This window comes from Ranitomeya variabilis, chromosome 2 (genome assembly GCF_051348905.1).
Source record: "Ranitomeya variabilis isolate aRanVar5 chromosome 2, aRanVar5.hap1, whole genome shotgun sequence".
Taxonomy (NCBI): domain Eukaryota; kingdom Metazoa; phylum Chordata; class Amphibia; order Anura; family Dendrobatidae; genus Ranitomeya; species Ranitomeya variabilis.
The window spans coordinates 1000444707-1000469148 of record NC_135233.1 but is presented as its reverse complement, the minus strand read 5'-3'; the positions used below and the strand labels follow the sequence as shown (position 1 = coordinate 1000469148).

The following is a 24442-nucleotide window of genomic DNA, read 5'->3' as shown; positions in this document are numbered from 1 at the left end:
CAGTACGTACACTATAAAGGCCTCCTCCCGTGCCCCATATATACAGTGCGTACACTATAAAGGCCTCCTCCTGGGCACCATATATACAGTACGTACACTATAAAGGCCTCCTCTTGGGCACCATACGTATCTGGCATATCGGTTAGACAATGTCCGATGTTTGATCATGGCTCTTTATTGTTCATTTATTGCTCTTGTAACAGAACAGAAACCCATAAATGCAGAGGTGACCTGGGGCTTCCATGTTTTATACAACCTTGTGATCCTCGAGTTTGGCCGGCGTAATCTGCCCATTATCTGCTGACACTTATACCACATGTGTGTACTTAAAATATTGAGTGCTTTGACAACAGAGCAATAAGTGACTGTAAATAATCACAGCTTGGAGTTGGGATCGGAGTCTGTTTTCTGTGCCTGGATATGGATTCACCGAGGTGTGATAAAATGGCGGGGCCTGGAACAATATGATTCGAGCACGCCGGAGACACTCTGATGTTTTCCGAGCATGCTCGCTCATCACTAGGATAATACCTTAGTCCTGTGCGGAGGAACACGCCGACTCTTCTATGAGCGGCTGTGATGGCGCGGGTCTGTACACCGCACGTTACATGGACAGAAGCCGCACTGGTGTTGGGTGTGTTAGAATAAGATGTCGGCACATTTATTAGAGGGTTTGTGGAGTCCAGTGGAGGCTGACCGTCTCTCCATGGATATCGGGGAGCTACACCGGCCTGCTGTTAGCTTGTTACAGCAACTCTTCTGCCTATGGCTTATATATTGGTTTGAGATCTGGGGAAATTTGGAGGCCAAGTCATCGCCATCATTAGGCGGTCCCATAGTTGTCAGCCGTGCACGCACCTGCATTGTAATAGCTGTGCTTCAGATATGGACATTATTTTCCTGCCAAGAACTAGCTACAACCCTTGTGTTCTAACAGAACAAAAAAATAAGAATGTTACCAGTATGCACAAGCTCATGGAGTCTATTTTGCAGAGGAGGAGTGTTTCTTGTACTTCATTGCCGGTGTTTGGTCTTCTGCGGAGCCGACTCTGTGCTCTGCACCACAATCCTGCCGGGCTTATTGGGGGCCGAGCATTGAGTATTACTGCAGCCTTCTGTGGGTACTCTGAAGAAAACCCACCGCTTCCTCCTCTCGCCACGTGCAGTCAAAGTGGGAAGTTGTAGAAAGGCTTTTTTTTTTTTTTGTAAAACTGTCACTAGATGAGTTTGTTTGCTTTCATATCCCCTGTTACATCACATTTCAACATTTCCCATTAGTCTGCCATTACTTAAAGGGAACATGTCACCAGATTTATTTCACCTAGTCTAAAAGCAGAATAACGTTAGAGACCCTGATTTCAGTGGTGCCACATACTACAGGCTGTAGTTTTGATAAAGGACTAGTATACCTACTGCCCTCAATATTTGAGCTCTGTATAACCCCATTCCACCTGTTTCTGCCTATGCACAGTGTAGACAGAAAGCTGACAATCAGTGGTGTGGGTGGAGTTATACAGAGCTCAGCATTTAGAAAACTGCTAGATCTGCAGCAGAGAAATACATGATCTTATCTAATCTGCTTCAAGCAGCCTCAATAGTGTCACATCACTGGAATCAGGGCCTCTGCCCCTACATCATGCCACTCTCTGATAAGGTAGGAAAAAAAGCCTGGTGACATTCCCTTTAAGGCAAATCAGTTTGCCAAATATTAGCCCATTGTTTCCAGTTCTACGGCAAGAACATCAGTGGATTGACTCATCACCTTTCTGTGTAACAAATGTTCTCTGGGGGCTGCTCATGTACAGTGGGCAAGCACAGATTACAGTGGGAGCCCTTTATAATGCGCTTATAGGCTGACGAGAAGTAATAGCAGCCATTTCTGGAGAGAGCGGGAGATCTCCAATCTATAGTGTCCTGTGACATGAACTATTGCCAGGAGACTTGCAGGTCAACTCACTCAACTTTAAAGGTCTGTTTTACTGGACCGACCGGCGGCACTATATGACTGCAATCAGTAAACTTTACCGATCAGTGGTCGTTTATATGAACAGGCAGATCAAAGTGAGCGATGCTTACTAAGCGATCTAGGGCCACATAGGCTGCCAGATGCAGTGGAGTCCTGTTTACACAGGATGATGTACTGCCGAGGACGATGACGGTCAGGTGATCTGCAGACTGTTTGCACTGCTAGATAATCATGAAACAAGTTTAACCACACTCGAGCAGGATGATTTTTCACTGTAATTGCCCTTTTAAGTCTATATTTTCACTTAATGTTTTCTTTTTTTCAACATTTAAGATGTCTGAGCAAAATTTTTCTTCCCTATTCTCTCCTGATTTTGTATGAAATCTAGAGAATGTATTTAACTGCTCCCCAATCGCTGTCTTCCCCAGTTTCCACGGGGGCTCCAGTCCTCTTTTGTCTCATGTAGACCTCTCTGCACCTTTGCCGGATCAGTGTCTACTGTGTGGCCGGTAGCTGCTTTCCCGATGTAAGTCACGTACACCCTGGCTTTATGACAGATGAACACTAAAATTCTTCAGGTCTCAGCAAGGGGGAAACTTGCAGTTTGCTTAAGATATTCTTCTGACAAGTAGTGATTACCAAAAGTGGAGAATCCCTTTAAAAAATCTCTCCCATGAAGCTTTATTTGTACTAAATCTTTGTATATGTGCCTGTTGTTTAGTGCCAGTGTGTTATATACTCACCTACTGCCAGCTTCTCCAGGATCCAGAGCCGTTCTGGTCCTCTTCTGAGTGACGTCTCCACAATTCACTCTCTGGGTGTGTGCGTGAGCCGGAAGTCTCTCTTACAATGTTAGTCTAGGGCACCTCGTTCTGATTCTCCATAGACTTAAATTCTAAAAGCCGATCCGGGTCACGGAGAGTGCAGCATGACCCAGAGAGTCTGTAGAGTGGTGACGTCACTGAGAAGAGGAGCAGAGTGGAGCAGGACACTGGAGAGAGCAGCTATAGGTGAGCATATTAAAGGGAAAAGCGCTATTAACCTGCAGACATGGGGTTAATCTGCATGTTAATAGCGTTCTTCTTGGCGCCTGCACTTAGACCCCCGCTTCCAGGAGAAATTAGCTTCATTGTGCCCACCCCCCTGGTAGTGCTCAGGCTTCAGTCACGGAGGCAGCGCCGGTGCGGGTACAGTCACCGCTCTGTGATGTGTTAAAATGTTATGAAAATTCTGCTAATTGGTACATCCATGTATAAATAGTTGCTGTGTGTGAATAGAGGCGTAGCTTTTTATCACCTCTTTTGCCTCGTCTTGTCTATAGCACCAAGTATACATGTGAAACTTACAGACAAGCATCCACTTGCCGTTCTCTGGTGCTACTGCCAAATTGTGTGATAAGGGCTTTAAATCCGGATCCTACATGTGTCCTGTGTGATTACACAATGATCTCCATGGGAGAGGACTACTGAACATAAACTAGAAGTCTTGAACAAGAGTATTGGTGCAAACACTCAGAAAATCAGATCACAGGTTCTGTCTGGTCTGGAGACCCTCGATGTGATGCGGAGATTGTGAGAACAGCTAGTGCTCCCGGACTGCAGCTGTGAAGATGTCCAGCTGCGGTGAAGATACCAAGGGCAATGGGTTAGCTGTAGATCTGACCACCTAGATGTGGGGGGATCTGGGCTGCAGGGGTAGCTAACTTCTGTGTGTACACCTAGCCGCAGACACGCTGGATTCAGACTGACAAATTCTGCTGACTGATTTGTTTAAAATTCCTTGGCTCTTGTGGTATGTTATTGACATTCTTCTACCAGTAAAGGTAGACTGGCCCTTTAAGAGGAGCTGATAAATGGCAAGTGAGCTTTTGTAAGAACGCTTGTTTCTGATTATCTGACGGTAAACCGGTGAGGTGACTTGGTTTTTATTCTGCATAAAAATCATCGGTGAACAGTATATGCACTTCTAACCTACACTGTGGTCGTTCTGCCCCATCATTGTTCATCAGGACGGTAAGCGAGCGCCGAACCACTGGAGTACAGTCAGTCGGTGATCATTACTGTCCAGTAGTCAGCCGGGGTATATGGGCCATCTGTTTGTTGCCGGTTTTAAGCTATTTTCTAATATGGTCTCCAAATTATCTTTAGTATAGGAGTTTAATTCTTAAGAGGAACCATCACTTTTCCTGACTTGTTTGTTTTAGTAAATATTTGTAAAATAATTTGAATAAATGTTAATATGTATCTTTTCTTAGGCTATGTGCACACGTTGCGGATTTGCCTGCGGAACCGCAGCGGATTGGACGCTGCGGATTCGCAGCAGTTTTCCATCCGGTTTACAGTACCATGTAACTTATGGAAAACAAAATCCGCACTGCACATGCTGTGGAAAATACCGTGCAGAAACGCTGCGTTGTAATTTCTGCAGCATGTCAATTCTTTGTGCGGAATCCGCAACATTTTACACCTGTTACTTTATAGGAATCCGCAGGTGGTAAAACGCAGGTGAAATCCACACAAAAAACGCTGGAAATCTGCGGGTAAAACACAGTGCGTTTTACCTGCAGATTTTTAAACTGAGCGGAAAAATCCGCACAGAAATCCGTAAGGTGTGCACATAGCCTCAGAAGTCTTTATAGTGGTGTTCCTTTGTTATTTCACCTAGAAATATATGCAGAAACTAACAACTGAGTGTTAGCAGTGTGAGGTGTCCCCGCTGCTAGTCTGGCGGTGTCCCCGCTGCTAGTCTGGCGGTGTCCCCGCTGCTAGTCTGGCGGTGTCCCCGCTGCTAGTCTGGCATGGGAATGGCAGCAGAAATGACAATGCAGAGTTGTAGGAAAAGATACTTCACAATTGTGATTTCATGGTAAATGCAAATACCTAGTACAAGGGTAATGTTCCAAATAAGAACGTTTCCTCACCTTCACATGACTTTGGTAAGAAGGATTATGATGGGAGCAGCTGTGAAACGTCGTCCCTCGTTCTGTTTTTCTTCCCTCCGACTCCTAATGTAAATGTCACGCTTGCTCTAGGCTTGATATTAGAATCGGGGCAGACTTTGTCACATGACCTGCACTACATTCATAAGTGGGAAGGTCACATGTCAGGATGAATATTTGATATACTGCCGAATTTTGCAAGTTTTCCCACCTTCAAAGAATGGAGAGAGCTGTAATTTGTATTGTAGGTACAGTTCAACTGTGAGACACAATCCAAAAAAAAAATCCAGAAAACCACATGGTATGATTTTTACTTAATCTGCATTTTATTGCGTGAAATAAGTATTTGATACAATAGAAAAACGGAACTTTAATATTTGGTACAGAAATCTTTGTTTGCAATTACATAGGACAGATGTTTCCTGTAGTTCTTGACCAAGTTTTGCACACACTGCAGCAGGGATTTTGGCCCCCTCCTCCATACAGATCTTACAGGTTTCGGGGCTGTCGCTGGGCAACATTGAAGTTCATCTCCCTGCAAAGATTTTCCATTGGGTTCAGGTCTGGAGACTGTCTAGGCCACTCCAGGAACTTGAAATGCTTCTTAAGGAGCTGCTCCCTAGTTTCCCTGGCTATGTGTTTTGGGTCATTGTCATGCTGGAAGATCCAGCCACGACCCATCTTCAATGCTCTTACTGACGTAAGGAGGTTGTTGACCAAAATCTTGCGATACATGACCCCATCCAACTGTCCTGCCCCCTTTGCAAAAAAGCACTCCCAAAATGTTTCCCCCATCATGCTTCATGGTTGGGATGTTGTTCTTGGTGGTGTACAAATCCCTTCTTCTTCCTCTAAACATGGCCAGTGGAATTGATACCAAAAAGTTCTACTTTGGTCTCACTTGATCACATGACCTTTTTCCATGCCTCCTGTTGATCATCCAGATGGTCATTGGCGAACTTCAAGCGCGCCTGAGGCTGGGCTGACATGAGCAGGGGGACCTTGCATGCCCTGCACGATTTTAGTCCATGACTGTGTAGTGTGTTACTAACGGTAATGTTTGAGATTATGGTCTCATCTCCACAGGTCGTTGACCAGGTCCCCTCATGTAGTTCTGGGCTGATTCCTGACCTTTCACAACATCATCCTTACCCCATGAGGCGAGATCTTGCATGGAGCCCCAGACCGATGAAGACTGTCAGTCCTCTTGTGTTTCTTCCATTTTCTAATAATTGTGCCAACAGTTGTTGCCTTCTCACCAAGCTGCTGGCCTATTGACCTGTAGCCCATCCCAGCCTTGTGCAGGTCTACAACTTTGTCCCTGGTGTCCTTCGATAGCTCTTTGGTCTTGGCCATGGTGGAGAGGTTGCAATGTATTTGATTGTGTAGATGGGTAACGAGATCAAACAGGTGCAATTAATACAGGTAATGAGTGCAGAGGAGGCGGCTTCTTAAAGAAAAACTAACAGGTCTGTGAGAGCCAGAATTCTTGTTGGTTGATAGATGATCAGATACTTAATTCATGCAATAAATTGCACATTAATTATGTAAAAATCATACAATGTGATTTTCTGGTTTTTATTTTTAGATTCTGTCTCGCAGGTGAAGCGTACCTACGATAAAAATTACAGACTTCTCAATTCTTTGTAGGTGGAGAAAACTTACAAAATCATCAGTGTATTAAATACTGTACTTCTCTTCCCCACTGTACAGATAGTGATGAATGAATCAGTTTGCAGGACCCTGATCCAGCGACCATGTCATTATTCCATGATCACCGGACTTGTGCAGACTGCTTCCTACCAGCAGCCCCGATGACCTCGCATTAGGCCTAAAAATCAGAAATCCCAGCAGGTGGAATGCGATTCCCAGCGCGCCCTTCCTACTGCCATGGAATATTGATGTGGCTACTGGGCCAAGGTCCGGCGAGCATATTCGCTTATCGCTATACATTTCCACAGTAGCTGCGCAGAAAATGTTTTTTTTTCATTTTCCTTCTATAACAATGTTCCCTTTTGATTGAAGAAGCCAATGCATAGTGATGACAGTAATATAGTGTCGGCTAATGTTCTGAGAGAGTGCCAGCTGTCCTGGGTATCACTCGCCCACATCTGCTATTCCAGCTCGCCCTACAGTACGGCCCAGCCACATGCTGCCAGGTGCATGCACCCGTAACACTACACGGATATCCGATCTGCCAGCGTGGAGAAGTGCTGTTATCTGTGTCACCCAGAGAAGGCGCGCTGTTACAGCATGTCTATTGACTATATAATGTGGATATATGACAGGCCCTAGAATGTAACACTCATCATTCAGGTACTGCGTCTGGGTACTGCACTTCTTTTCTGTCTCCTTGGCATTTGACCAGGCTACATGGCAAGTATGCTCCTCAAATTACAAGAAAATCCGTTTTTCCTGGTAATTGCCGCAATGCCATTATAATGAATGTTTTATGTATTCCTGTTTTCTGTTCTAAAAGGGCTATGCTTGTTTATATAAAGTGATGACCTATTGTTAGGATATGCTATCCATTCTGAATCAGAGAATTGGGGGACGCAGTGCTGGTTTAGTGGTGCGTCCTCTTAGCCCCCTCTCGCCCGCTTTCCACACCCCGTACAGTGGTGCTCCCACCGTCTGCTGTGCAGGGACCTGCTATGTGGTCCTATTATTGTGCATGTGACTGTCTGCAGTTCCTTACTTAGCTGGTCTACTGCAAGCGCCACTATGGAGGGAAGTTGTAGATTAGGGTGCACTGCTGCCCCTTTATTTTCATGATCAGTGGAAATTCCAGTGGTTGGACCCCATCAGTTACAGGTTCTTCTCCCAAAATTAGAATATCCTCAGAAAGTTAATTTATTACAGTTCTTCAATACAAAAAGTGAAACTCCATATATTCTATAGAGTCATTACAAATAGCGTGATCTATTTCAAGTGTTTATTTATGTTAATGATGATTATGGCTTTCAGCCAATGAAAACTCAAAATGTTGGCCTACTGAAATGTATGCTTGTAAATGCACTCAATACTTGGTCGCGGCTCATTTTTGCATCAATTACTACATCAATGCGGCTTGGCATGGAGTCGATCAGCCTGTGGCACTGCTGAGGGGTTATGGAAGCCCAGGTTGCTTTGATAGCAGTCTTCAGCTCGTCTGCATTGTTGGTGTCTCCTCTTCCTCTTGACAATACCCCATAGATTCTCTATGGGGTTAAGGTCAGGCGAGTTTGCTGCCAATCAAGCACAGTGATACTGTTGTGTTGTGTCTTATCCGTGTGCTATGTTGCTATCCTGCCTCGCGTAGGCCGCCAGAAATGCCATAGAGCTGTCATGAAGCCGCCCTTCCTCTGCTATCTCTGCCCTAGTCTAAACAGCAAAGCTTATAAGGGAGCTATAGAAAAGAACATTTCAGCTTACTGATTGTGTTAAAATTTAACTTATTTCAGGATTATGTTTTTTGTACCGCATATGTATAGTCACAAAAAGATAAAACAAAAAAACTGAAGAAACCTGTGTTTAGCCTACATGAATATATATTAATGGCAACAAATGTCTTTTTAGGAGACTCCAGGAATGTTCTCTAATTGAGCCGTCTCTCCTTTTCCTAATGGGTCTTTCTTTTGATCTCTCGTAGGCGCGGATTGAACCCACCCCACCGAGTGAAGTCCATCTCTATGACCACGTTTACACAGCAAGAAATAGAATTCCTCCAGAAACACGGCAATGACGTAAGTGTCGCCACATCACCCGCATTACCCGTGCTAGCACATCCACGTAAATCACACGTTCAGAGTGATCATGTCGGAGCTGTGATCTGCTGTGCATGCAGTGGATATGCTGTGGTGTAACAGGGCAGACTTCCACCTCTGCAGACCCCTGCTGTGAGCATACACTTCTCTGTATTTTCCCCTTGGGGTATGTTTATATGTGGAGGATGCGCAGTGGGTTTGGCACCTTTAATCTGCAGCAATTTAGAGCACAGTGTTAATGGCGTTTTAAAAACCTCATTCTCATGTAGCAGAAACTATCAGAGTTGGAATCTGCACGCTGTGGATGTTCAGAGCTGAAGGATCCTCATTCCTATGCAGGGAAAAAAAAGTTCCCTGCTCAAAGTACAAGATGAATTCTATGGTGAAACTGCAGCACAATGCACCGCAGAATATGCAGCTTGTGCAGCAGAATTATTCGCCTGTGTCTGAACTTGCACTAGTAGAGCAAGTGTCCAAGACCTGGGGGGGTCTGCTGCTGCATGGATCTCGCAGATTTGCTAGGGATCCAAGGGGTAATGTTTCTCCTTGTGGAGAGTGGCATGCCAACGTGAGGAGACTTTTAAGCCTTGCAGTGTTCCTGTGGGAAATGGAATATGCAAATTTCCTCTTCAGGGAGGAAGAGGACTAGAACTCTAGTGCCACCTATTGGAAGTAGCAATCCTAAGTCAATAGTGACCCTTTAACGAGCCTTGTCACATGACTTGGGATAAAAGCCAAACCAGAACACTGTGCTTCGGGCAACTACCCTTCATCAGTGCAAAGTGTAAGATCTGGTTTGGCTAGGTGAGAAGCATCTGACCGGAAGCCAAGGGGTAACGTTTCTACTGTGTGCTAGGAACAGCATATTCTAATCTGTTTCTGCAGGTAATTCATGTATTTTCTGTTTTCAGTGCCATTGCATTGTTTTGCATTCATGTTGGTAAATCTATGGTGAACATGCACCTGGATAGTTATTTAGTACTTTATGAAGCAAGAGCCACTCGTTTCCGTGGGGGTCCAAGGTTCTGATATTGAGGACCTATCCTTAGGCTATGTTCTCAGAATATCAGATTGGGGGGTCCGCGTCCCCGCACCCTACGGATCAGCTGTTGTAAGCTTAGGTGGTGGCCAGATGTAGACGCATTGAGCTGAGCAGCACAGCTTTATTCCAGATGTAGTAGCTGCTGCTGGGTCCTGCAGAACATCTGGCTGCCACCGTGGCTTATAAAAGAATATGACAGATTATCTCATTAAACAATGTTAAAACATAAAAAAAAAATCTATATGAAAGATTGTCCATTGTTTTCAGCCACTATAATCCACACTGGCCGTGGTGTGAGCGTTTAGTGTGCACACATCGTGCTGTTTTGCCCGGTTCTTTCATGTTTTTGCTGAAATAGAAGGACTTGTTTCTGGCTGTGTAAATACACCTTGTGAGCCCAGTCCGGGCCGATCAGCTGATCACTATGCGGGCCTTTGTTTCCTAGCAGGAAGGCCCTGACTATAGAGCAGGAAATTATAAATGGTGACCTTTATGTTTCCCTGCCAACTCAGCTACTGCCTGGAGAACGCAGAGCAAAGTGCTCTGATACGCAGCTGCTTCCTACCCCATCTGCAGGCACGTAGGAGGTTTATATATGTGGCCTCATGTATAGATGAGGCTGTGCGTAGATGATTGATCTGCAGATCATTGCCGGTCCGGCTTATATTAGCAGCATCTGCTGTTAGTGACAGACAAGGGATAATAAAGTGCAGATCTGCTGGTCTCCTGATGTCGGTGAATAAAAGGGGCGTCCGGTCAAAGCAAGGTATCCTCATGGAATAAGACCGCAGTGCTCATTCTCTAGCAGCGCTGCATTCATTCCCGATGGGGCTGCTGAGCGCTGCACACTTATACAAAGTGAATGACCAGCATGAAACTTTCCCAATCCCAATCTGCCAGTGGTGGGACACCCACCAATCAGCAAGTGGTACCCCATCAATGCAGGGGGGAAACGCTTGTTTTAACCATTTTAGCTCAGGCATGTATGTTAGTTGTCGGTCGCCTCAACAGCTGTTTCTCCTGACCGAGCTTCCCCCAGAAAGATCGGGCTTGTTGAAAACTATTATGGCTATCAGGACCCCTCCATATACAGTAGATCAGCGATGATCAAGCTTTTCTGGTTTGAGGGCCACAATATCAGGTTAAACTGATCCGAAGGTGCACAATACAAAAAAAACGCATTCCTGACATATTTACTTGGAATGTCGTAAATTTCTAAACCACAAGGCTGTGGTCTATTGCCCCACAATCCCAAAGGAGAAAGGCCCCACACTAAAAACTCAACACATTCCCGGGCCCTCCTGGCCAGAAGGCCACAGTGACAGAGATCAGTAGCGTCCCCTTGCAGGAGGATGGAAAGCCTGTCTTTCTCCCAACATCTCCATGGGCTTAAACCCCCCAGAGATGCCTTTCCTCACGAGGGTGGAGGACCAGGGAATGCAGGCGATGATGGATCCTGATGACCACATTTCCTACAGTTCACATGACCTACAGTTCACGAGGGAACACCTGAAAGAGCCTCATACCAAAAAGTGACAAGCACACATTCAGAAATGAATAAGATGGTGATTTCTGTGAGGAGCAGACCTGAACCTGACCTTCAATAAGGAATTTAGAAGACCTGTACCTAGCCAGGAGGCCGGATTAGGGGGGTTTGCTTACAGAGTTAATACAGTTAGGGTACTGTCACACTCTGCAACTTTCCAACGATCACGACCAGCGATACGACCTGGCCGTGATCGTTGGAAAGTCGTTGTGTGGACGCTGGGGAGCTGTCACACAGACCGCTCTCCAGCGACCAACGATGCCGAGGCCCCGGGTAACCAGGGTAAACATCGGGTTACTAAGCGCAGGGCCACGCTTAGTAACCTGATGTTTACCATGGTTACCAGCGTAAAAGTAAAAAAAAAAAAACAGTACATACTCACATTCCGGTGTCCTTCAGGTCCCTTGCCGTCTGCTTCCCGCTCTGACTGAGTGCCGCCGTAAAGTGAAAGCAGATCACAGCGGTGACGTCACCGCTGTGCTCTGCTCTTACATTCCGGCCGGCAGTCCGAGCAGGAAGCAGACTGCAAGGGACCTGAAGGACACCGGAATGTGAGTATGTACGTTTTTTTTTTTTTTTTACTTTTACGCTGGTAACCACGGTAAACATCGGGTTACTAAGCGCGGCCCTGCGCTTAGTAACCCGATGTTTACCCTGGTTACAAGCGAACGCATCGCTGGATCGCTGTCACACACAACGATCCAGCGGGAGATCCAGCGACGAAAGAAAGTTCCAAACGATCTGCTACGACGTACGATTCTCAGCGGGGTCCATGATCGCTGCTGCGTGTCAGACACAGCGATATCGTATGGATATCGCTGGAACGTCACGGATCGTACCGTCGTAGCGATCAAAGTGCCACTGTGAGACGGTACCCTTACAGACTGGAAGTGCTGTGCAAACATGCCACACCTCATGGGAGCCCACACCTAGCCAGTTGGGACACCTCAGGGTCACCAGTCCTGGGGCACACTTGAACTTCAGGCTCTCAAGCTGCTGGGCTCATGGCTTCAGTCTCGGGGGTCACAGTCACCTGCAGGTTGATTATGCACGCCATCCTGTAAGTTCTGCCTAGTGTGAATTAGTGACTCCCCCATCATCAATGGCGTTGGCTTTAGCCGCTAATAAAGAACAGATACTACTCTTGTTCCAAGAATTCTAGGACTCTGATCTTTTTGGACTATAGAAGTTTAGTTTTCTTCTGTTTATACCCCAGAAAAGAAGACACCGTAAATGTGACTCTATTATAGTTGTGCTACAACCATGCATGATCACCTCTCCATCTCTCCATGCTATCACTACATGGAGGTGCCATAGATGTACGCACCATTATTATATACATGTCCCTGCTCCCGTGCCATCTGCCGCGTCTCCACCTGGCATGAGCATGCATGGGAGCAGCTTTTAAGTACAGAAACAGGAGCATTCAATAAGTAAATTATAGTCAGGGGGTCAGTTGAGTCTGGGTCGTTTGCCAAAAACCCAGAGAGATTTTTATTTTATTATTTTTTTCTTCTCTGTGTAATTCCTTCTCGGTCGGAATGTCGACCACCTCGACTTGTACTGACTGTACTACTTTATGCGGTGAGCTTTTCACCTTGCAGTCCCCGAGTGTTTCTAAAAGAAAGTAATGAGTACGGTTATCTAAGCTTATTCTGAATATTCCTTTTTTTTATCCTAGGTGTGCAAACAGATTTGGTTAGGATTATTTGATGATAGGTCGTCTGCTATCCCAGATTTTAGAGATCCTCAAAAAGTTAAAGAATTCCTACAAGAGAAATATGAGAAGAAGCGATGGTAAGTGCTGCCTAACTTGTCCTACACATATAAGATGAATTGGGTCTGAGCAATTGGAAGGTTTTCTCACTGTAGAAAATAAAAGCTTAAAGGGAACCTGTCACCACATTTTTGGAAGATGGGATAAAAATAGCGTTAATTAGGGGCAGAGGTGGGCGTTACATTAGTGTGTTTGTTATGCGTTTATTACCCACCTAAGTTGCCGAAATACCTTTGCAAAGTCTCCGTTTTCGCCTGTCAATCAGGCTGGTCTGGTCAAAAGGGCGTCTTGTCTTCCCCCAGATTTTGCGTAGTTTTCCGTTGGTGGCGTAGTGGTGTGCGCATGCCCAAGGTCCCGAATCCTCTTCCAGGGGATTTAAAAGAGCGCGCTGTTCGTTATTTCATTGGTGATCGGTGGGCGCGGCCATCTTCCTTTGGCCGCGCGTGCGCAGAAGCGGCGCTCTGCTGGCCGCGGCTTCAGGAAAATGGCCGCCGCGATATCAATCTGCGCACGCGTGGCATCCCGCGGCCATTTTCCTGAAGCCGCGGCCAGCAGAGCGCCGCTTCTGCGCACACGCGGCCAAAGGAGGATGGCCGCGCCCACCGACCACCAATGAAATAACGAACAGCGCGCTCTTTTAAATCCCCTGGCAGAGGATTCGGGACCTTGGGCATGCGCACACCACTACGCCACCAACGGAAAACTACGCAAAATCTGGGGGAAGACAACACGCCCTTTTGACCAGACCAGCCTGATTGACAGGCGAAAACGGAGACTTTGCAAAGGTATTTCGGCAACTTAGGTGGGTAATAAACGCATAACAAACACACTAATGTAACGCCCACCTCTGCCCCTATTTAACGCTATTTTTATCCCATCTTGCAAAAACGTGGTGACAGGTTCCCTTTAAAGTTAAGCTAACGTTACTTTTTAATGAACAGAGTGAGTCTGACTGCCAGGTTCCTCGCTGATCCTCAGAATGATTGGCTGCAGCGGTACTTTAGCACTGTGGGCACTTCATGGATTTGTCCTGCATAGTTCCATTTTCTCATTAGAGACCTGCATTTACTTGATTTCTGCTGCTTCCTGCAAGGAGTGGCCAGGAGCGCTGCTCTGCAGTTGATTGGCCAGGTAACCTTCGTCCCTTCATTCCTGGGATTAAAAGGGTTACCGAGCTAGGTTCCCCATAGAGCATAAAATATATCTGAATGTGGAATATCTGTTTTGTCAAGTATAAAAAGTTAAAAATCTGTCACGAGGTTCCACAAGATAACTTCATACATTAACAAATATATCTTGGGCCTGATGAGGCTGGTGTGCATACTTTGAAAATTCATGTTAGAATGACTATGTGATCTTGATTTTAAAATTGGCTTTTTGTGAGTCCTGCAAAGGAGTGAGAAAGCTCATGAGTCTAAGTGCCCGATTCATTAAAGCTATTACGACCCAGAATTTGGGCAAAAAAGGGCAGAAAAGTTGCACAATTTTGGTGTAACCTGAGGCTGTGCTAAAACTTAGCGAATTATGGCATGTGCCCACTATTTTCACATTGCACCATAAGTGTGTGGTGGTGGGGCGCGATGCGGGGTCGTGGTGACTGCTTCTCGTCAAACTCGTGACAAGTGGCGGTGTTCTTTATGCCACAAATCTTACTCTAGTATCCAACTGGAGTAGTATTTTATGGCTAGGAACACTTCAGTTGTCAGACGCGCCAAATTCATTAAGTGGCTTACATCACTTAATGAATCGGGAGCGCCTGTCTCCTGCACACCTCCTCGTCAAGACTGACGTGAACAGCACCAGTCTTGATGAATCAGGACCTAAGTACATTCGTCCTGTCTAACAGCTGTAGGCAGCTTCTACTGATCAGTGTGGATTTCAGTAGGGGTGAGGAACAGATCATCTGTCAATCAGGTTAGGTGGGCAAAGAATGAAAACTGTTTATACAACTATACTGACTTGGATTTTCAAAGTAAGTACACCAAACTCTTAAGAAATACACACAGTACATCAGGTCTAAAAACTATTAACTCCTCTATTTTCTGCTGTGAAATCTGGTGAGTGATCTAACAGTGTATCACCACTAAGACCCAAAGTTTTATGGCCATCACATCTGCAAGCCTTGTGTAGAGACACAGGGGTGTGCAGGTGCTTTAGTTTGCAAGCCGAAAGCACATGGACCGGGGCTAATCCCACCGAACACCTGCTCTCCTTCTACCGTGTGCTTAATACTACTCAGACAACACAGGGTGAGGGTAAAACATTGTGGCAATACTTTACTGAACCATAAAACAGGTAAATAACACAAAGAACAGTCCCAGCAAAATACCCAAGGTGGTGCAAAATTAGTCTCAGCCTTCCGCTAACTCGCCGGGATAAGAACAGCTGTGACTTCAGAGCTTCCAAGGCCAACAATCCCCACCAGTAAGACGCACAGAGAGGAGTTGACGACAAGCTTAGGATGCTGACAGTCCATTGAGGTACAAGGCCAGGTGACTGGAGGGTCACAACCTGGCTTCTGTGAACATCCATGGAGCCAGATGACCAATGGGTCCCAATCCTGGCTTTCTGAAACGTATCCATGGGGCTCAGGTGACTGTTGGGTCCAAATCCTGACTACCCCAGACGTATCCATGGGTTCAGTGATGGTCTATGGAACAGATCTGTATTCTTTCAGTCGGGGCCGTGGTCCCCCTAAGCTGGCATCCTGTAGAATGTCAATTCTCTGTCCCTTGTGATGGAGCCATGATCTGGCAGCTATCAAGTAGTGTTCCTGACTGGTTTTGTGGAAAGTCTCTGGATCTCTTGGATGTTTGGATGTATCTTGTTACAGAGGCATATCCCCTTTTATAGTTCACAACTGTTTGTCAAGCCATTAACAGGTAGAGGGGAAGGAGTGATGAGGTTAATCCGCATTGTTTGATTATTTATAGTTTATCCTTCAATGTTTGCAAGTCAACAAACTGCATGGCCTGGTATAATGGGTAATTAACATATCAGCAAACATCATTCTTCAGTGACCCTGCATCCCTGTTTTGCAAAGAGAACAGTACAATAAACTGTAGGTGCTGATATAAAAGGTAAATAACAACCATTCATTAATTTAAAAATATCAGATTGACCTACAAGAAGAGTCAACAATTCAGACTCTTGACCCACCAAAGAAACACACAAACTCAAAAGTCAACATATAGATGAGTCTATGCCTCCTGGCTTACTGAAAATAAAATTCTGGTTAATTAAAATAAAATGCTGTGTTGTCACACCTTGCTTTTCCTTTCTATTGTCCCCTAACAGTGTGTTAATTTTTCATTTAGGTATGTTCCTCCAGAACAAGCCAGGGTTGTGGCCTCTGTCCATGCCTCTATATCTGGGTCCTCTGCAAGTAGCACCAGTAGTACACCAGAAGTAAAACCATTAAAAACGCTGTTGGGGGACACTGCACCGTCCCTGCAGCTGAACAAAGGGACGCCAACCCAGGTGAGCAAGTAACTACAAAATTATAATGCAATGAATGTCAAGGATTTTATATTAGATGCAGCAACATTTACACTGCAGCATAGGCACCATGGGATGCTCCCACAACACGGAGGCAGACAGTTTTTGTGTGCCGGGATACCATGCAAATAGTGCTTCAAAGGGTTCAATTGAAACGAGACGCAGCTTTTCATAGAAAAACAAACTTTGGCTTCTTCTGGGCACAGTAGTACATTACATCTGAGGACGCATTGCTCAGTGTTTTCCTGTGTTCAGTTTCCGATCAGCACACACCAGTCCCAGCGGCCCTCCTATGTCTACCATGTCTGTAGGTGGATCTGGCCCTGATTGTAGAATTAAAAAAAACAAGACTAGGATTGCGCTACTTTTCTTTCTTTAATTTACTGCAGATAAATAGTCATATACCGCCATTGACTTCTGCTGTAAACTGAACATGTAATACTTCCTAGAGTTCTGCCTTACTTTGGTAGAAGCTATTAAATGGCGAGAGCTCCACTAACTTACTTTTCTAAAAGCATTACGCTACCTTTGAGACCTGCCCACATCCCATTACACTACGTGTACAACTCAAATATTCCGTCTCTATGTCGTTCAGAAGCGCTAGCGGAAAAATGAGATTTCTGCATGACGCATCCTTGTTCGGATTCTACTTTGAGAGCGCTAGTAATTGTGAAATCCATTTGTTTGCTATGAATGACCTCTAAGGAGATGAAGCCCATGATAGCGTGCAGGTTTATGGTGCACACCTGACGTGCCTTTGGCTGCTGCGGATCATTACAGGATCATTAGAAAGCGTTAGGAGCTGGATTCTATTTTGAATATTCCCCTGGTGGTCCATGAAATGACGACACTAGCTACTTTAATGTCCGTCTGTACCCTTTGGCCACACTCAAGGAACGCTATGAGTGAGTTGTAAAAGCAAAAAACATTAAAAAGGAGTTAGAGGATTTCTGGGCTTAGATATCGATGACCTATTCTCAGGATAAGTCATTAATATCAGATTGGACGCCCGAAATCCTCACCGATCAGACAGTAGCCGCACGTGTACAGAGCCAGAACACTGCAGCTCCGACCCCATACACTTGACTCCAAATTAGCCATGATTGTCCAGTTGCGATTGGCTTTATTTCTTCATGATGAAACATCTAGGTCTTACAAAAACATCTAATCCTAATGGGGCCCTCCCATATTGGAGAAGAAATGGATGAGATTTTTGAGTGTAAGATAAGCCACTGGCAGAGTTGTATGGCAGCAGCTTTCTTCTCTGCTGAGATTCTTGGCGGTTCGGCTGAGTTGAGAGCTCTCGTGTTTAGCGGAGGCGCACTTCGGCCACACAGGTGCATAATTTCCAAGTAATTGTAGGGTGAAATAGTGAAATTTGGCCCTTTCCGCCTCCTTTTCTGCTGTGTATGCGCTACACAAGACCTAGAAGGGGAGTTGAGCTGCTCCACTAAGATGGGGTGAAGTTTGGGGATGAGTACATTTTAGCATTGTTAGCCTACATAAAGCAATGGAGCCATTGCGCTGCTCCTCCTGCACGTTGCTGCCTGTCTCTGAAATGCTGAGATGACATCTGAGCAGTTTCCCAACTGCATTTCCTTTTCCGTGATGCCGCTTCCTCCCTACAATCTTGCGCTGACTTTTGCTCGTAGATTTGAGGCGGTGAATGAAAACTTCCTCTTGTTTTTCCTGCCCATCATTCGCTCCCATCCGTCAGTGCACAACCTTTTGTTCCAGCAATGCCCTCCCTCTTGCCTACTCTTCTTTAGTAATCCCTTAGTAGCCATTTTTTGCCCCCCCCTAGAAATTGCTTTTTCCACAAGTTGTGCTAGTTTTCTAGTAATGTGACTTGGTAGTCATCACTGAGAGATTCCCATAAGCACAGAAATAACGAACTCCCCAGCTAATTGCTGCCGCTGGAGCGTGAGCGCCCTCTCTCCGGGGATGGCTACATAGGAGCTGGTGCATTATTTATGAGATTTCGCATTACATTGTCTGCCTGCTGAGTACATTAGAGCGCGGGTGCGGAGAAGAAATATGGTGCCATACAATAGCCGTATACTACTGGGCTCTAAACGTCTCTCTCCTAATGCTACCAATAGATCCCAGTGGTTTTAGGTCACTGGATTGCTATATTGTTGATATGGAAATACACTGCCTGAAGTTGTAGTATCACAAAAATGTCAGTTTTGAGACCACTTGTTTTTACACCTTTTCGGCCTCTATCTGATGTGTGGTGGCCTATAGGAACATTGCAGTATACCTTGGGGAAAAGGCGTTCACTATAGGCTCAGTGTACACTTAGCATTACCCTTGTGGTTAGGTTCAAAAACATAATTATTGTAATTAAGGTTGTGTGCAGTAGCCACACGGGAAGCTTGTCAGCCGTCAGGTTAACATGTAACGCTGAAACTTAGGCTGTTTGCTTCCACTGCATGTAAATAAGCCCCGGCAGGAGAGGACATGATGTACGTGGCTTCCTGGCTCGCTAACGAAGGTCTCGTTTTCAGTCTCCTGTTGTGGCTCGTAATCAGGTGGCCCAGCCGCAGCATCATCATCATCACCACCATCATGAGCGGAAACCATTTGACCTCCTGGGTGACCTTGGAGCAGACATCTTTGCCACCCCTGCACCACAGCCAGCTGCTACTGCTAATTTCGCCAATTTTGCAAACTTCAACAGTCATACAGGTAAGAAAACTACTTACTTTATTCCAGCACTGAATTGTATTTATGCCTAACACTGCTGGTTTTACACATGTCTTATGTCAAGGTACATGTATGGGCCGCAATATACGGAGTGGCCATGGGGGTCTCGTGGCCCAAACGCAACAACGTCATATATGGTTATAAGGCTGCCGAATTCAGGGCAGGAGACCTACGGGTCAGTCTGTAGATCACGGTTCTTACTCGGACCGTGATACACGGATGTGTGAACCTGGACTTGCAGCGTAAGCTGGATTTGGAGATCGCAATGCACAGAGGAGAGCAGCTGATTGGCTGCAGCTGTCATGTGACGTCCCGCTTGCCTCAGAGCCCGCCGGGAATGCGGGCAGCAGAAATGGAGCAGTGCTGCCGGTCTGGTAGAGATTGTCTTGTTTTGGATAAAAACTTTATGGTGAAAGTGTGTATTAATATGGAAGCCCCCTGGGAGCGGCTGTTAACATTATGGACAATCCCTTTAAGAGGACATATGCGTCAGGAGTTGTGTAGGGATTTCCTCAAATCTTACTGAATGTACTGTATGTGATACAGGCCTCGCATAGATTTAGAGCTGTGTTAGTGTGGGTCACTTTATTTCCAACTTGTTCCTTGCAATTGTATTGGTCAAGGGGCAGGTTTAATAATGCAGGGGTTACTGAATAATTTAGGGTTTCTCGAGAAGTAGTATCGGGTTATTCTGGATTCTGGCCAGTTGGTAGGGAAATAATGAGTGCTCTCTGTTTAATGACATCTCGTACCTCTACAATTGGCCACTCGCATCTCATTATACATAACCGTGTTCACATCCATCCTTTCTCTTTTATGTTTAACGGTACTTTTTTTTTTTTCTCTCTTTAGTACTGTAATAAAAAAAAAACCTGGTTGAATTTTGTTTGTTAGGTTTACATTTATTACAAAGAATAACATTTTTGGTTCAGGATTAAATGGTCTTAAAAGGAATGACCTGTTGTTTAAATACGTTTTCTGTGTTAAATGTATTTTTTTTTTTTTTTTTTTTCCCAATATCTTGCAATTTTCACACAGGCCACTCTGACTATATTAGACTCTAACTTCCTGACCTTTTATAGAAGACTTTTCAGCAGTCTCATTATCATCAGAGGCAGGATTACAATGGCAGATAATACCTGTACACACAGCTGATAGCAAAGGATCCACCAATCACGCTAGGTAATTTCTTCACTCACCGCCTCATCCCTGTCCACCCCGCCTTCATAATAACCTTATCACATTCTCATTAGATCTTTCCATACTACAGATAGATGGTAGCTCTGAGTCCGTGTATTGCTGCTATTGTAAATGTGGATTTCCTGAAAGACCAGGTAGTAGTGGTTCAGAGTAGTTTCTGGGCCTGTGTGAAAACTGCAAGCTTTTTTTATTATATTCTTTAAAAATGACCTTTCACTAATTTTTGCCTTATAAACTGCACATTTCTGCACATTCATTTATGGTCAGATCTGTGGACGTCTACTTTTTCCGACCTATTGACGCCACACTGCCTTTTTTAAGATTGGACAACATTCTAGTGGGTTGAACATACACCCCCATGGAGCTGAACAAAATTACACTTCAAAGGGAACATGAAAAATAACACGTTAGGTGTCAGAATGGAGAAGAGGAGACAAGTGTTTGTTACTATGTACAAGAATGTACGGTTTATACGGCAAACATTGGTGAAAAGTCCACTATAAACAATGTTATTTTCTGGTGACACATTCCCTTTGATTTTGAAGTTATTTCGTTTCTGGGATTGATGTTCTGTCATCAGTATATGATCTGTGTGAGGCTGACCTTGTACAATACCAATCACAACACATGGGACATGGCGGTGCTGTGCCTGGTACTTGGGGTCCACATCATGCTGTGCTCTCCTCCATTGGGATGGGGAAGGTGTTCTGTCTGGAGCAGCGAAAAACGGTATTCGGATTTACCCCCATTGATACATTCATTTGAGTGAGGCCAAGTTATAAAACTTTGCTAAAAAAGTCAGAAAATGTTCAATATCCAACTTTTTTCCTTATTTCGCTTTTTAGACAATATTCTCCCCTCTCACTCTTTAATGGAGTCCCCAACCTGATGTGTTCCCTCCCTAAGACGCCATAAGAGCTCCCTTTTGACTTTGTGGTTGTAGTGTTGGTTGTGCCTGCACTGATCACACAATGATGACGTCTCCAAGGATCCGCCATGTTGCAAAACCGCATGTAAATGCATAAGTGCACATCTCTGCCACATCCGACAACCCCCTCTTCTCCATGAAAAGAAACAAAGCTATCATCAGTTCCCTAGATTGGGAAATGCCTGAGATGAGGGCGCAGTGCACAGAAGCTTCAGGCTGGGTTCCTGAGCAGTAAAGCCATGGAAAGGAAGGAGGGAAATCACCAACCACAGAAAAAATCTAAAATATCACATTTATTGAAAATATTAAAAAAAAGAAAGTTATTAAAATTGGGAGTACTTATTGTTGCTACGCTTTGACGTGTTTTGAGCTATACAAGCTCTTAAACTTCACAGCTGTGAGCTCGTATAGATGGAAATGCGTTGACAGTTGTCAAGAACTTCCTGTAGCTGGAAACGCGTTGATAATTGTCAAGATAAAGACCTCGTATAGCTCAAAACACATTGACTCTTATCGCCAATATATACTCCCAATTTTAATAACTTTCTTAATATTTGCAAGAAATGCGATATTTTAGATTATTATTTTTTTGCGGTTACTGGATTTTCTGCCTTCCTTTCCATGCTCTTTTCTCCATCTTTATCCCAGTATGAGTAATAATGACCCCCATGTCCTCATTGTGCTTCATCAGACATTCGTGTCTTCACTGATTAATGATCTGTTTATTTTTCACGTTTGTGTTACTTTGTAGTATTATGTTACTCATCCTCATTAACACCATTATATTATTATTTTGTTTTTTCCCTTCTGTTTTCCACATTTTACAGCTCACAATTCTGCCAATGCAGACTTTGCAAACTTTGATGCATTTGGACAGTCTAGTGGCGCGAGTAGTTTTGGAGCGTTCCCCTCATCAAGTCAGACACCCACCCAGCCTATAAATCCAGGTAGTCTTGCCTCTCCGGCAGCCTTGTGCTGTAGCTGGCGGCCAGGTGCTGACCTCTCCATCCCTCTGTGCTCGTGCCTGTTTCTCACCTCTGCATAGTGTGTGCTCTGCATTACTCGTGTTGTGTTTTCTATGTGCGTACACCTTCTTATGTATGTCTGTATATTGCTATGCTGCTCCTTTATGCGCTTTACATCGCTAGCATGGCTTTTCTCCTATATAAATAGTTGCTGATACTTTACTTTTCCTTTTTTTTTTATTCTGGCTGTTATCTGTTAATATACAGTCCCTATTTGAGGGCACTACATATTTCTGCCATGTAGTACCGTCACTCACAAATGTCATGGTTCATGGAGATGTGAGCCTGGTGGCACAAAGCTAAATTTTAGAGCCAGACCCCAGTGTTATCTAATTACTCCTCACCCCCTACGATCATGGGTTGCAGCCACATCTCTGGCTGCTTGGAGGAGAACACAAGGACTCCACTATTTGTTCTCTACTAGACCGTTCATGTATAGAGTTAAGCTGGCCATACTCATTAGATGGCTCTCCAGCGCTCTCTGAGAAAGCTGTCGACAGTTACACCATCCAATGGAGTATCTCAAGGAGGACCATGCGAGATCGGCAGTCCAAAATAAGTCATGCATGATTGACCTCTCACCTGACCATGAGTCAGCCGGCGCCCCCATACTCACTAGACTGCTGTCCATATCGGCAGGCTCAGCCGCCATGAGTCTTCCTTTAGCAGGATGTCTTTAAGACTCATTGTTTATGGGTTTAGACACAATGTAACTGACCGACGATCGTCCACGTTCAATCCAATCGGTCGTTTCACAGCCTGTTAATATAAACTGACCAGTTTTGTGCACAGAACAATTACATTATGAAATGGCTCTGTCCTGATGAGAGATACTTACTTTTGAAAATCCATGTCATGGTGTCTGTTTATTAAGGCAAGGATGTTAGGAGTGTAGCTAGCACCGGGCGCCTAAAATGCTCATTATATTATCAGGCATAAAAACTTCTGAAAGTAATTAAACAGCCATAATCAAAGTGAGTATACCAGCCTCATCCGGTCTAAGATTCTTTTCATACTGTATGCAGTGAGTTCTGAGAAATGTGGTTACAGATCTTTCTCTCTGTACTGTGGAAATGTGAGGCCAGTAAGTTACACACTCCACAACCACTTATGAGACTGTGCTGCCGTGGGGACCAGCTAACAAAGTCCTTCCTCAGCGTGCACTTTATGGTCGGTCCGAGGTGACTAGTAAACTGTTGCCCTCCTTGGCTGTCCAAGCATGACGACTGATTTAAGGATTTTAATAAGACTGTGTAAGTAGAAACATTCGCTTGGCTGCTTTCCTGCACTTGAAACGGCTTACTGAAGATTAGCAGGGGAAAGTCATAGGAACTGTGCCAGAGAGCAGGCAAAGCAAGGAAAAAGACCCTGACCTAAATCGTCACCAGTCATAGGGATAAAGCTCCCCCAGTTCTGATTTATTTAACACCAGGCCCATAATATGGCACATGTTGTCAGGCCCCATTATAAGTGAAGAACAGTCTAGAATTCCAAACTTTTCTCATTTTTTTACATGGAAAATTCTGAGGTTTTTATTACAGTCCAGAAGAAAGCATTCCATCAGCCTAGGGCACCTTTGGTCTTACCAGGGATTGATACCCGCTGATGTGTACAGGCACATGTGTCTACGTGCACTGGTCGGCTGTAACCGTAGCCTCCTGTCTAACACTGTGAATTCCTCTTGTGCTGTAAGATCACATCTGTCACTTTGAAGCATGGCCTTCACAAGACCTCTGAAGATGTCCTGTAGTAGCTGCACCAAGAATTGGCAGCGGATCCCAAGTCCTGTAAGTTGTGAGATAGGGTCTCTAAGGGTATGTCCACACTTTCAGTATTGGGCAGTGTTTTGGACGCATCACATGTCCGCTCCGTCCAACATGTTGTCGGTAAATCCTCATGTGATCATTGAACCGTGATAAATAGACATGCTGTGGTCTGGAGAGACGCGCCACATGTCCGTCTCCACAGGTAAGCCGTGTGACGCTTAGTGGGTATGGAATTTCTTGAAATCCCATCCACTATGCTGTAACATCTGGCCGCTGTGGGTTGGACGCTGTGACTGTACGC

General features: G+C 45.0%; 1 protein-coding gene across 10 annotated transcripts in view; it reads left to right on the top strand.

The window, feature by feature from the left end:
- AGFG1 (ArfGAP with FG repeats 1) overlaps positions 1-24442 on the top strand; it is a 64876-nt gene that overhangs the window by 17134 nt on the left and 23300 nt on the right. For 5 of the 10 annotated variants that reach the window (XM_077291154.1, XM_077291155.1, XM_077291152.1 and 2 more), the window contains exons 2-6: positions 8536-8629; positions 12920-13035; positions 16333-16495; positions 19024-19204; positions 22178-22297. In XM_077291154.1, coding sequence (XP_077147269.1) covers positions 8536-8629; positions 12920-13035; positions 16333-16495; positions 19024-19204; positions 22178-22297 — 674 coding nt within the window. The remainder of the gene's footprint in view (positions 1-8535; positions 8630-12919; positions 13036-16332; positions 16496-19023; positions 19205-22177; positions 22298-24442) is intronic. The other 5 variants (XM_077291157.1, XM_077291156.1, XM_077291159.1 and 2 more) reach the window with 1 other exon arrangement.